General features: G+C 34.7%; 1 protein-coding gene across 11 annotated transcripts; it reads left to right on the top strand.

Moving 5' to 3' along the window:
* The first annotated feature begins 4019 nt into the window (after positions 1-4019).
* Positions 4020-13689, top strand: LOC113697787 (uncharacterized). Of its 11 annotated transcripts, none has more exons than XM_072058198.1 (10): positions 4022-4180; positions 5338-5893; positions 6937-7016; positions 7779-8000; positions 9100-9211; positions 10150-10311; positions 11055-11101; positions 11902-12028; positions 13175-13241; positions 13314-13689. In XM_072058198.1, exons 4-10 carry the CDS (start codon positions 7794-7796, stop codon positions 13363-13365), a joined length of 774 nt encoding a protein of 257 aa, XP_071914299.1. In that variant the 5' UTR covers positions 4022-4180; positions 5338-5893; positions 6937-7016; positions 7779-7793; the 3' UTR covers positions 13366-13689. The 11 variants fall into 11 exon arrangements, with proteins under 11 accessions (XP_071914307.1, XP_071914299.1, XP_071914301.1 ...); XM_072058203.1 differs by having other exon boundaries at positions 4044-4126; XM_072058204.1 differs by lacking the exon at positions 4022-4180 and adding an exon at positions 4227-5187.
* Positions 13690-14584: the final 895 nt, after the last annotated feature.

The following is a 14584-nucleotide window of genomic DNA, read 5'->3' as shown; positions in this document are numbered from 1 at the left end:
AATTTGATAGGAATTTATTCGAACTTAATTTCATATTAGAATGGCCATTTATTGAAAAATAGTCGCAATGTATAATTGTGCTTTTCTTTCTCTTTTTTTTTTTGGCTAAAAACACTTTGTTTGCGTATTCCTCTATTTCTTGTATTCCTCTATTGAAATTTCTTGTAAGATACAAAACTCAAATATTTATAATAGGTACAAGTTATGACTTTCCTCCCAATTCATATCATAGAGTAGGCTTTTGATTTTCTAAAATTTAAAGTTCTTAACTTTAAAAACGTATCAAGGTTTTAACTCGATAAATATTAACTACTTTTTAAGTTAGAATATGCAATTATTTTTTATTTAATATAATTTAATTTTTTTAAAAAAAAGAATTTTTTATTTTTGCAAAAAAGGAACTAATTTTTTTTCTTTTAAAGCTTTATTAACAATTAGTTAAATGCAAGAAAAAATAAATTATTAAAGGTACTAATTGGTTTTTTCCTTAAAGCTTTAGTAACAATTAGCTAAATGTTAAAAAATTATTATATAGTAAAAAAAAGAAATTTTTTATGTAAGGAAATATTAGTTGGAAACAATTCTAATTCCTAATGAATTCTTCTCTCATACAAACAAAGAATTTGGAATTTTAAATAAATTCCATATCAATTCTATGCATTTCCCAAACGAAAGAATTGAAATGACTTGGAATTCCAATTCATAGAATTCCAATTCTATAGAATTTCAATTCTAATTCAATTCTAATTCTGTAGAACCAAACGTACCCTAAGTGTATTTTTGGATTTGGGCAGCTGATAATATGAACCAAATCTAACAAGAACTAGAAATAAAAAATGTGGAAATGAGATTCCAAATCTCTCTCAATTTCCAAATCCAGCGCAAGGCTGCCTTTTCTTGTCTTTATGTGTCCGAATTGTTCTCCTAAAAAGGGGTGACCAGTGGTGGCTAACTCCCTAAAATATAGGAAGAGATGACCGAAAGTAAAGATAAGATGAATGGGCTAAGAAAAATCCTAAAAAGTAGGAGAGGTGGTGGCTAAAATGTAGGAATGGGTCTTTGATTGGAAATCAATCAAGATTTAGAAACAGGAATGGGTCTTTGATTGGAAATCAATTAAGATTTGGAAATCAATCAAGATTTGGGAACCAAACAAGGTAGCCACACTTCAAGACTCAAGAGGATGACTTTTAGAGTTTTCAAAATATCAAATTTTTTTTCAAGAACCTACTATGCAATCCAAGAATTTCAAGAAATTACCAAGCTAACTACAAGAAGCAAGAACAACAAGAAACAAACACAAGGGAAAAAAAAGTCGGATAAACAGTATTGCTACAGTATACAGTATGCTACAGTACTACTGTAGTAGTGAACAGTGCCTTCAAACGGTACCTCCGTGAACAATATCCCTTTTTTTTGATTGCTTTTGACGACTCGACACAAGGTTACGACTTCACTTGGAAGAAATTTAATGGGAGTTAAACCCTTGAAAAACCTGTTTTCAAGAACGTAATCACACCAAGAAATTCCAACCTCGATCAATCAAGGGGGTAGGTTAGACTCAAGTGATAAAAAAAAAAACAAGAATAAAAAATTTTTTCTTTTTAAATCAAAAAACAGCTAGGGTTTCGATAGAAAAATAAATAGAAAAAAAAGAAAAGGATATTAACCTAAATCAAAAGCCGAAACTCTGATACCAGATGATGCGAACTCGACCCTCGTGAACAGTCATTTTTTTTCTTTTTCTTTTCCATCAGTCATAAAAGGAGACAACTCTCTTTTTATTAATTCATCTTTAATATCATGTTTCGAATAGTTAAATAAAGTTGGCTATTTATAGCCTTACAAGACTCAAAACGCTAATCCAAATTGGAAACAACACAAGTTTCCTTATTGACTTGACTTCCAAACTCGACACAACTTCCTAAATAAATTTGAAAACAATTAACTACTTTCCTAAAACTCTAATTCAACTAAAATAGGAAACTAATTAACTCAAATTGGCTTAACTATCGTCAACATGACCTTAGCCTTTATTCCCTAATTCAAACAACTTACTTAACTCCCAAATTAACTCTAATTAACAACTAACATTGCTGAAAACTCAATTAAATAAATGATAACAAGAAATAAGCATGACACGGGGCTGGATCTTCAATGATTCTCGAGCCCGATTGCACCATCAACCATCATTGGAATGTGAAGACTTGTAAAATGATTTTTCTTGGACTTGAAAGGAATCCAAATGTTCATGTTCTCATCAGTTATGTAATACAAAAACACAAGAAACTAATCTTACATCTACTGTTTTGCAATTTGGAAGTATTTCGAGATTCCTTAACAATAGAAATGCATAAGTTAAAAGATTAATTTTTTTTACGCCCACAGTGTAAAGATTTTTTAACATAAATGAGCGAATCTAAATGTATGACATGTAAAATGGATATAATTTGTGTTGTCATGTCAAATATTACCAATTTATAATATATCTTGTGTGCTTGATTATCTTGATGCAAGTACAAAGTTTGCAACATTAATTTTAACTTAACCTTCCCAAACTAATCTATTTGAAATTTTGGTGTGCGGTTGATCTCTATTTGATTTTTTATTTTTTTATGTTTTCAAGGTATGCAAGTGACATTTATCATTTTAATATATACACTATGAAATACTGATGTTGAATTACAAATATTATCCTATTTGGATTGTATAATTTGAGAAAAAAATTTCAAATATTATCCTACTTACATTATAAACATAATTTTCAACTGCTTTTTTTTTTATCTCATATACGTAACATCACAAAAGGTGCTACATTATTATTTCAAATAATCTAATATCCAAATACACTCATTATTTTTGTCAAATTTTGGCATACTAATGTATTTTTTCTAACAAATATTTTAGCCATATTAGACCTAACTTAGATTATGAATTTTGATCGAAAAATTTTCTCCACATATTTCTTAATCATTTTTTTTATATCAAATACATTATATTGTTACAATATATTTTTCTAAAAAAAACTCTAAAAACTTGCAATCTAAATATTACCTTCTATTTTTTTAACCACCATTGGATCTAGGCACCCGTTAGTGAAATTTTCAAGAAACTTTGGATAAAAATGCAAGCAACAACCTACACCCAAGGAGAGTTTAAATCTCTTTTGTTGAGTTGGCTGAGTTGGTTTAAATAATAACTTCTAAAGTTTGAATTTAGCACTAAAGTTTCATGATTGTTAAAACATTACTTCTTCTTATCAAGCTTAACTTGAAGGACAGCTAGGGAGCTCGATCGTGTGAAGGCAAAACTCTCTAAGAAACCTACAAAGAAATAACCAATTTGTAAGGAGCTTTAACATCAAGATCCCAATGTTACTCCAATGCTCTAGTCAGTTTTTGATTGATGAGAAGTATGAGAGTTCAAGAGTGTGTATTGTGTTTCAGATGTCTTACCTTTATGGCTGCACCTCTATTTGTAAGTTCTTGTAGTGAAATGTGTTGGAGAGATAAGGATTACCTTTTTTAGTTTGGTTGGATAGACATTAGTTCACATGATGATTTTTTATCCTTTATTTGGTAAGGATAGTTATTATCATTTATAGATTAATGTTATTCTCATCTTTGGGGAACCAGAAGTTTATCCTTTCCTAAAGGTTCGGATCCAAGATCATCTCAGTTTATACCAAGTTGGTGTAGCTCGATAGTAACATGGCATACATGCAATGTATATCTCTTCACTTGCTCCCCAGGTCAGATTCATTCTTATCTGAATGGATCTGACCTTTAATGAGCTAGACACATGATAGTCCACTATTGGTTGAGTTAGGTAATCATTATTTCCAAACTATCTGCATTAGCACTCTAGATGCTATTCTTCTAAGAAATTGCGTCCATCAATCACATCATTCCTAGAAATTCGTGCACATTTTCAGATTTCACATGCAACTACTTTTTTTTGAATTTCAAAAGTCCACAAAATTCTATCTACTTCCCTCCATTTTCTATCTATAAATAGGGGACTTCCCACACCAAACTTAACTTTTTGGCTTCTCGTATTCTCTCCAAATTCTAGACTCTCAATATTGTGCAATCATCCAGTCAGAAAATTCCAGCTTCTCTCTACGGTGAACATTTCCTTCTTTCATTCTTCAGGCAATCTCATCCTTATGTTTTAATCAGTAAGTTTCTTTTCTGTTTCCTTTATGACTGATCACTTCGATATCACTACATTTTCACCAAGATACAGACATGTTTCTAAAGTTATTAGGGTAGAAATCGTTTCTTCTTCTTTGTCTTCTTCATCTTTTTCATCTTAATTTTTTGCTTTTTTAAACCAAAACTCCAATTTTGAGTATATCCTAGAATTGTCCGAGCCAATAGAAGTCATGAGTTTTCCCATTTCTTCTTCTAGAAATCTATCCGTATATCTCAGAATAGATCCTATAGAATAAGCTAATGCCTTAGAACAACACCCTTAGTCTAATGTGTCCCTCTAGAGGTGCTCAATATTGAGTAGAGAGATAGTCAGGTTGGGGAGCATGACCAAGGCCACAACTTGAATGCTCAAACTAACCTACTTGACCCTGCTATCACAAACTTCTGCCATATCCCCAATTTTTCCTCTACTCTTTTTTAAGGGTATGTAGACAAGTTAGTGGCCACTTATTCTATCCTTGAGTCCTTCGAGCCTAGGGCAATTAGCCTTGATGAAAGAGCCAACCGATCTCCTCTTGGATACGTTGCTATTTATAAGGAATAGCTCATCTTAGTGTTGAGACTTCCTATCCTAACTGCTCCTTTTAGCATCCTTACTTATTGGAGGATTAGGATCACCCAACTACACCCCAATTTTGTTAGAACTATCATAGGCCTTTTAATCTACCATTATCTTTGTGTAATTCCTTATTCTCTTCCTTTATTCTGTGAGTATTATATAAAATTTCTCAACTCAAGTGATTCTATTTTGCTAGGCATTCAACTAGCAAAAGATAGCAAGGACACTCTCAATATTTTCTACGAAGTTCTTTCTTCCATTAAAATTGGAAGAATGAATTTCTCTTTGTGAAAATCAGCTTCTTTCCCCATAATTTTTGGAAGGTTAGGGAAGTCGAAACTGATTCATATCTTGCCGACTTAAACATGAATGCCATTGATTTACTCCTAAGTTCTAGAGTCAAATTATATGGTAAGGAGTTCTTTACTAGTCAAACTGTAGCAACCAAACTGGTTGGTTTTCTATCCAGTGACCAGGATAGGGATTTAATGAGACTTATAATTTTCCCTTTCTCTTTTTCTTTACACTTAGAAATCTGACCCCTCTTTTTTTTTTTTATAGTCATAATGGCAGATTTTCCCAACTCTTGTCTTCAAGAACTCCTGCTTAGTCTTTTACTGACCAACAACAGGTTAGTCTTTCACCGCCCAATAGGTCAATACTCTTGCTGTTCAACTCTCCACAGATACTGAACAGAATAAAAGGCAAGGTAAGGAAAAGAAGACCGCATCGAAGAGTAGTCGCCCAGATGACGACCAACCATCTCCTCCATCAAAGAAGGTCACCTGTAATGTAGTCTAGCAGGTCGCCACGGGGGATTTTGATGCTAGGAGGACAGTCCGTTATGGGCTCCACTCAGTTAAGCAGCAGGCAAACCATGTGCTGCCACCATCGACGTGGCATTTCAAGTGCACAGTATTGTTCAAGCCCAACTAGTTTCCCACCATCCACGACTCCCATCATTTTTATCCATAATAGGATGTTTCTATTAACGATCTCAATATCCATACATTGCCCACAAGTTAACCATGGTTCAGTATTATTAAGGGACAAAAGATTCATAAAGTTGCCTTCCAATTCGCAGTTGATGGACATTTTCTATACTATCAGAGCTCAGGTGTGATGCCTATGAACCCTTATTTCAAGCAGTCTTCTCTCAAGAAAAGTTCTTTATTTTCTCTCTTCCAACGTCCTAGGTGATTTTAATATAGCAAGTTTATAATATAGCTTATTGATTCTCAAGCCATTTATAAACACTACCATTGCCACCTTTTCATCCTTATCTCAGAGTTGGGGACTTTTGTTATTGAAACGAGTCATATATTTCATGAGACACTCATCATGCCTTTGCTTTATCGCTATTAAATGTGCTACATTCTTGGAATAAACTTTAGAAGGGACAAACTATGTTGCAAACTGCCTTGCTAATTTAGAGAAAGACCTGACTGAGCCTGGAGGCAATTCTTGAAACCAAAGCCGAGCCCTTCCCTTCAAGAACATTGGGAAAGTTTTACAACAAATTTTGTTTGCCGCAGTTTCCAACTGCATGTGAGTAAGAAACCTAAACAAGTGATCCTTTAGATCTGTAGATGCATCATACATATCCATGATACTAATTTTGAATCTCCTCGATAGAGGATAATCCTTAATTTGCTTAACAAATAGGGAAATTGTGTAAAGGTTTTCATACTGGTGGCTATAGGATCAAATCGAGTTTATCCCAAATTGGATCCTTAGGCATGTGACACTTCAAATGACTTCTTGTAGATCGGGCATGAAAGTGATGTGAGTGATGTTGACCAGCTTCTAAAATAGAATGTGCTCTCTAAGAGGGGATTGAACTTGCTTCCTCTAAGGAGGGTGATCACCTGAGTTATAAAGCTTGCCCTTCCTTTCTCTTTATTACAACTTTTCAATTTTGCACTTCTTTCACCTTGCCTTTTCCTTTCATTTGGTGAACAATGTCCTCAAATAAAGGGAGGTTATCTAATACAAAATTTCAGAATTCATTCTTTCTTCTCTTTTGAAATCTGATCATCATTGTTGTCTTAAGTTTATCCAGGATTGTCATAAGGTTCTTTGGGATTACTTTGATTAGTATTTCCAACAGTCTTCTTAGTGCGATTGCCATAAGAAAATTATTTTACTTTGCTTCTACAGATGGCACCAATTGTTGAAGTAGTACTTCTTCTTACCAAGCTGAACTAGAAAGACAGGCTGGGAATTCGGTCAAATGAAAGGTAGGGAGTTCGATCGTGTGAATGCATAACTCTCTAAGAAACCTATAAGAAAAGAATCAATTGGTCGGGAATCTTAGGATCAAGTTTCCAAGGTCACTTCGATGTTTAAGTCAGTTTTCAATTGCCGAAAATTATAAGAGTTTAATAGTGTGTATTGTGTTTCAAATGCCTTACCTTATGGCATGTGTTGAAGAGATAGAGATTCAATCTTTTAGTTTGGTTGGGTAAACATTAGTCTATAATTTGGTTGAATAAATATTAGTGTAGATGACTATTTTCCATCCTTTGTCTGATAAAGACAGTCATTATCATTTGTTGGTTAACGTTACACTTATTTCTGAGAGCCACAAGTTTATTCCTTTTTACCTGCTCTTGATTCAAAGAGGACTAATAGATTCGAATTCGAGACAACTTAGTAATCGAGGTGATGCAGCTCGGTAGCCACGTGACATACATGCGAGGTGCCACGTGGCATACATGCAAGGTATACCTCTTGGATGATCAATAAATATTACAGCCGTTAAAAAAAATCAGGGATTGTTGCATTTAACACATTTTTCTTGCCAAAACCCAAAACCCAAAACTTTGTTGCCCTTTTTCCTCACAGCACCTATTTTTCCAGGTATAGTTTATTCACTGTTCAAATTCTCACACACAACGCACTTCTATGTGTGTGATTGTATGACATTCTTGATGAATTTCAGACGATGGGTTTGAATTCAAGCATCTAAATTCCGCTGAATTTTTATTGTTTGTGGACAGAGATAAATAAAAGGGATGATGGGGTTTGAGGAAATGGAACCCGTATTTGGGCAGCTAAAAGCAGAGTGGTGTTCAGCTCCTCAGCAAACGACACCTTTGGAGCCTTTCCTCTTCCTTGCTGGTCCCCTGCCAAATAACCCATCTACCCTCCGCATCCATGTCAGTGACTTCCATTCCAACACCTGGGCAGCGGTTAAATCTCATAGCCAACTTGAAGACATGGTCAATCTGATCTTTTTTCTTGGTTTAACGGTTCCTTTTTTTTTTTTTTTTTTTTTTTTTTATAAATTCTGTTGATGATGTACACCTATGGTAGCATGACGTACAACTCTTAGATGAAGGAGTTTCTTTGGCAGCTTTTTTGATCATTGTTTAAGTTGTGGGCAGCTAAAGATTGGAAGAGAAATAGAGAATGTAAAGAAGTAATTGACAGTACATTATTAGAGTAAGTGAATAAATTGATTAAGATTCTTAAAGGAGGTACAAATTGCTTGTTGGATGGTTGAGACGTGCGTTTAAAAGTGAGAGAAGTTAGGCTTCCAACTTAAAACGCATTGAAAATGAGTGCAATGTAGAACTATAGCAGTGTCATTTAGTCAGAATCTGCATAAGCAAAGTATTGTTAGCACACCTTTGTTGCCAAAATTCAGAAATTTTTTGAAAACTTTCAAGGTTGGGAAAACACATACAATCTTTTGATTGCAAAAAGTATAAAAATTTGTAGAACATGTGCCAAAATATGCATGTAATGACTATGCCCAATTTTTTGCTACTTGATTCTAGTCTTGTAGGAACTCACTCTGTGGAGATATTAAAAACTTGAAATCTCGAGTATAAGCTTTCTATGATTGCTAATTTTGAGCTCAGTGGATCAGGTGGGACATCTTTTAAGAAGAATCTGCTAAAGAAAAATCTGTTGACCCTCTTAATTTCCATTAGAATCAGACATTACAGGAGGTTGATTTGATACTGATTTGGACATTTTGAGTAATTAACGATTAAAGTTCATTATTAAACAAGTAAAATGTTTAGTCTGTGGTGTCATTGGTATGGTAGTTACTAATTACACAGGGAACTTTGGGATGGGTTTTTGGACTACTTTTGGTGTTTTGAGTTTCTAAAAGAAATAACACTTTGCTTTCTTAGATTTGAAGGTCATTGTTCAATTTTCCAACAGGACCTTGCTTTCTTATGGCATGAAAGGATACATAACTATACTTTCCCTAATTCTTTCTTTGTGAATGGTACTTCCCAAAATTAACTTACTGTGTTTTGATTCCTTTTTTTAAATTCATCGTTGTTGTAATTTCTTCATTCTCAGAGGGACAGCATTGGAATAGGTGGATCCTGGTCTGAGTTTGTAGAATACGTGGTTGCTTCAATAAAGTCTGATGACGTAAAGCTTGTTATGGAGGGAGAATCCAAATCAGGAGGTGTTTTACTGTCATTTGCTTTTTGGTTTGATGCATAAAGTCAGTATTCCTTCTGTTTCTGCCCTAAATGAAACCTTCTATGTTGGACATGTTGAAGAATGATGTGGAATCATTTCTTGTTTTAGTTGCTGACTTAGAAGCTTATTTTAAATGCATGGAATGTAAACCAACCATACCGTTTGCATGATCTGATTTTTGTGGGATTAGATTTACTGCAGTTAAGGGTTCAGATATCGCTTGGCCTGATATCTTCTTCTGAGTAAATGAGGCTTAATTTTTCACATTGTTTTGGTTTCCTTTCTTTGCCTTGGTTTACCTCGTATTTTGCATTTTTGCTTTCTGCCTTCTTTGTTTTGGGGAAAGTTTTGCATGGGAAAATTTTTTTGGGGGGGAGATATTGGGGAGCTCTAAGCTCCTTGAATTTTCCCATTCTATCTGCAGCGTATTCCCCCAAGTGCAACCATCTTTGCTAAATAATTACAAGAGAATTCAATAGGAGAAGGTACTTTTTATCATAAGCTTGGGAATTATATTTTGTTTTGTTTTGTCTCCTTCCTGTGAGAAAGAAAGAGTAGGGTTACCGTGATGATGAGATATATTTAGTTTTCCCTACCATCTAGTAGCTCCATTTTATGGTATAGATTGATTTCTGTCTATTTACTTTGCCGGAGTTAAAGCTGTTTCTAAGTGTTATGTTCATTTTGGCTGCCAAATGGGCATGTCTTCTTCTAGATTTGAGCGCTTAAATGGTGAATTACAGGAAAAATGAATTATATTGTCTTTTTGTTGTCATTTTCACTTCATGAATCATGGGACAACTGCTGCCCTGTATTTGTTTCTCTGCAAGATTTGCTTTGCTTTCCCCATGCTTAGTCAGCTTACATGAATGTGTCTCTACTTTGTATCTGATTTCTGAGTCACCTGTAAGTCTTTTGCAGGTGCTGCTTATGCAAAATTAATTGCTCAAAAAGCAAAGGGAATGCCTCGCATCTCTGTTTCTCTTGTAAAACTCGTTGATGTCAATGCAAGTGAGGCTATGGCAAATCTTTCGCTGGAGCTGTACAAGGCATATAAGAAGATGCATATTTCACTTATAAAAGGTCCTTTTCTCATCTAAGCTCGCGATGCTCAAATAAGAGACAGACAGTCTTCCCTTCAATTATGGCATCTGAAAGGGGTTTTCATACTACATACACTTATGAATGGTGGAAAACAAGGAACTTTTTATTTTTGCAGACCATATGGATTCTCTTACTCTTTAAACTGGTGGAAAAGGGCATCTTCTACTTTTCATTTCAGTGAAGAATGTGATTAGGTGGTTCAAACATAGCTAAGCAGTTATATACCACTAGTATTTAGACCAAGGTTTCCTCTACTCCACTGCTCTAGTAGATGGTTTTTTCGATTAATAAGTTTCTTAATGGTTCATATTACTTTCTTAGATGTCTTCTTGTTATATTATCTTTTGCAAGGTTTCAGCTTTTATCTTTTAATATAAGGCCTTCTTTGAGGCTCCTTATGAAGCAAGGAAAGCTTGTAGGGTGGAGAGGTGACTGATTGCTCTTGTTTAAACACCAAATGGGTGATAAGGCACTAATTGACTTGCAAATGTTTTGGCACAATACCAATAATTATCTTGGTGTTTCCTCCTTATTAGCAACCAGTCTGGGCTAGTATTCATCACTTCTTATTGCCTTCCCCAGATGTGCTTAGAGTTTTTTTTTTCTGTCTGTGTTTGCATTTTTCTATTTGTTTTTGAAATATTGATAATGAGTATATGCGTAATAAAATAAAACCATGCATCTGGTTATTTATCTGACTATGACTTTGATTGTTCCTTCAGAGGAGACACGCTGTTGTCAGTTGACAAATAGAATAGCAGCAGAACAGGTATGTTTGTTGCTATAGCCCTCCAAAATGTTCTTCTAGTAATGTTCTTCTTGAGCTTGTGAAAGCTGCACCAGCTGATGCCAAATTAGTGAACAATATTACTTTTGGAGACAAAATACCAATTTCTTGAAAAATTCTTTGAATGAGGCATTTAAATTAAACTTGGGAAGTACTGATTCCTTAGAGAATTATCTTGACTTTAGGCTACTATCTGTCTTATGACAATGTATAAATTGCATATTACTTCTTCGGTTGTCTATCCAGTTAAAGCTTTAGCTGTGAGGATCTTGATTTAGCTGAAGCAATTCCTCTGTAGTTGAACTTGGGAAGTACTGATTCCTTAGAGAATTATGGCTACTATCTGTCTTACGACAATGTATAAATTGCATATTACTCCTTTGGTTGTCTATCCAGTTAAAGCTTTGGCTGTGAGGATCTTGATTTAGCTGAAGCAATTCCTCTTTAATACTTGCAACCTAAAAGTTTGAGCTGCATAATGTTAACTTATGACCTAATTATGTTTGGTTGTTGACTTCTGTTGCACACCATGAGAAAGTGTCTGGTTCTCATGCAATAATACTTAGTGCTGAAAAGTTTTTTCTAAATTGGTGTTCGTAGAAAACTTGAATAAAAAAGGTTTATGAGATTAGTCTGGTGATACCTTTCTAGCCATCTTGTTGTAATCAAGTATGTAAAGGATCTTGTTACTGTTGAGATATATTTATCTCTTTGGTGGCATAGCGGATGATGTGAATTGCTATGTATTCTTTTATGATATGTTTGCTTCATCTATTTTTCAGGCAAAGAGTGAAACTCTTCAGAAACAACTCAACTCGATGCTATTCTCAAAAAAGCAAAAGTTGCAGAACATGAATGATGATACAACTTCAGATGGTGTTTTAGTTACGCCATCACAAGATTCTCCAGGTACCCAATTCATGATGAGCTAATCCTTGATTGGGTATTTGCTATGTAATTAAGATGAAGTTTCTGATCTTAGTTTAACACCATAGGGGATTATGATTGAGAGGAATATGTTTTCTGGGATGGCTGATATCAGTATAGTAAACAAAATAGGGTGACAATCTAGTTAAAGGAAAGGTTATGCATTTATGGTGTTTGGTCAGTTGTAGAGACTGATTGGATCTTGTTCCTAAACCATGCAACCAGGGTATCTTTCCATTGTAGAGGTGTATATCATTCTCTTTTCGAATTGGCAAGTAATGTATTTTATCTGAACCCAAGAGGTGCATGTATGTGGACAAGCTGAAGGTGACTATGAAAAGAGCAACAGAAATTATGTCCATCAATTTTGGTAAAGAAGATAATACAATCTGGTTTAAAAACATCTCAAAACACCCTAGCAAGATATACAACACAGAACATTTGTACTGATGCAACTTTCTGCTGTACCATTTGTACCAACTTTCCTGTGGATTAGGTTTCTTTTTTCTGACTCCCCCTAAGCACTGTTGGCTTTATGTATTCACTCACCACTCCGTTCACACGTTCTCCTGGTAATCTATCAGCATCCTTATCCTTTTATGTTTGAATAATCATATCTGCAGATGTAAGTTTAATGCTCTTAGATTTGTCCAAGATAACCAACATGGTTCAAATATGATCTGGAATCCTCTAGTCCACCGTTGAATGATATCTAAATTGGCTTTGACTGCGTCTAGTTATAACATGTAATGCATCTCTTTCAGTGTCCAATAACCAACAACGTCTACATATGACGTCGATGATCTCTCTTGGTGTCTTTTAGTTCAAGGACATATGAAGTGGCTTTACTTGTCTTTCGTTATTATGAACATATTATATCTCTTGGATCAATTCACAACAAGCTTGTTCATTTACACAAGATTCAGGCAACTGCTGGCTTGACAATTGGGTTCTTATTTGATTTCTCCTTTTCTTTTCTTCTTTTCTTTTTTCTGTAAAGGCAGGTTACTAAGTAACTGGTTGCGTAACTGGCTTAGTACAAGCCCTTTCTTTTCTTTTTTGCTTTTTTTTTCTCACTTTCCTTTTCCTCATATATGGAAAGATAAAGAGTAGATTTCCAAATTGCAGATAAGCAAGCAGCACAAATCTCAGCATCAACAAAAGCCACAACTCGTGTTGTACCAGCTTATCGCAGGTCACTGACTTGTCCAGCAAACTTCATTTTATATTTTACCCTTGTGTGATTTTGACAGTTGTTGTTTGGCAGGGCAAAAGTACGAGGAGTTTTTCTACAGGACAGTGATGATGATGATGCATGAGATTATGAAGGATGGTGGCTTAATCTATGTGATGGCTAGACTTTCATAAAGTCAGCTCTTCTGTTTATGATAGGATATACAAGACTAATTATCAAACTTGCAGAAACTTAGATGGGTTAGATGGTCTTAGGCTGTAGAAAATAGATCTTTGCTACTAGCGGATCAATATAGCTCAGTATATGTTTCTCTCTCTCCTGGAAAAAAGGGGATGTAAAATGCTATCTAGTTTGAGGCATACCTACTTCTTCAGTGCTTGCTTGTAGAGAATCTTTTGAAAGACATTGATTTATGATTATTAAAGGAAAGAATTTATTCAGTTCCAAAGTTTTTCTGTTGGAGAAAATGTTAGGAGTCTTGCTATTACACAATTATGTTCTTAATTCTGTGACTTATCTGGATTTTTTTTCAATTCATTTCAAGAACTGCTAGTTGTGTTATCAGAAGGAAATCAGAAAAGCTGGGAAAATTGTTGCCATGTGTGTAACATTAACAATCTTACCGGGCATCTTGAAGCCATAACTTTATTGTTTGCATTTTCCCTTATTATGATGTTCCATAATTTATCTCATGCTTGCAGAAATGCTAATAACTTCACTTTGATTCTCTTGCCAAATATAAAGTAAATAAATTGGATAAATGGAGTATTATCGTGTCATGGACAACCAATGTCAGGTGTCACGGTTTGATGTCTTTTTTGCTTCACAATATGCTACAGTATGTAGATCATTATTACTATGTAGTGTAGTCGTCCTTTTATATGATCCTTTGGATCTACATGGGCTACACTCCGCATATGGTCCATGATGTTTCGGCCTAGAGGAAGAGACACCCCCATTGTCTTGATGGTTTGGATGTTCCACTGCTCGAGGACCACCTACCAGGAAAAACAAATGCTTTTACCAGACCTGCATTAGACATGATGCTTGAAGTTCCTTGCTAAAAGATTTCTAGGGTTCGTAGGCAAATTGTACTATGTGATGATATAGATAATTCAGCTAAAGCATCAATACCCATTGGCGTATATGGAGTTTTCTATATTTCTACCAGTAAAGGGATGCAGTTTTGTGACTTTCATATTCTAATCCCTTTGTCCTGCATGTTTTATCATCTGCAGAGTTGACAGTTCTTCTCCTAGCTGAATGTTTTCAAGAAAATGTGTGGATGTGTTTTCTTCTGCTGAATCTTTTTTACTTGGTCTAAAAAAGAATCAAGTATAGTT

The sequence above is a fragment of the Coffea arabica genome, chromosome 7c, assembly GCF_036785885.1.
Source record: "Coffea arabica cultivar ET-39 chromosome 7c, Coffea Arabica ET-39 HiFi, whole genome shotgun sequence".
In the NCBI taxonomy this organism is placed as follows: domain Eukaryota; kingdom Viridiplantae; phylum Streptophyta; class Magnoliopsida; order Gentianales; family Rubiaceae; genus Coffea; species Coffea arabica.
The sequence above is the reverse complement of the archived record's forward strand: the minus strand, read 5'-3'. Positions and strand labels throughout refer to the sequence as shown.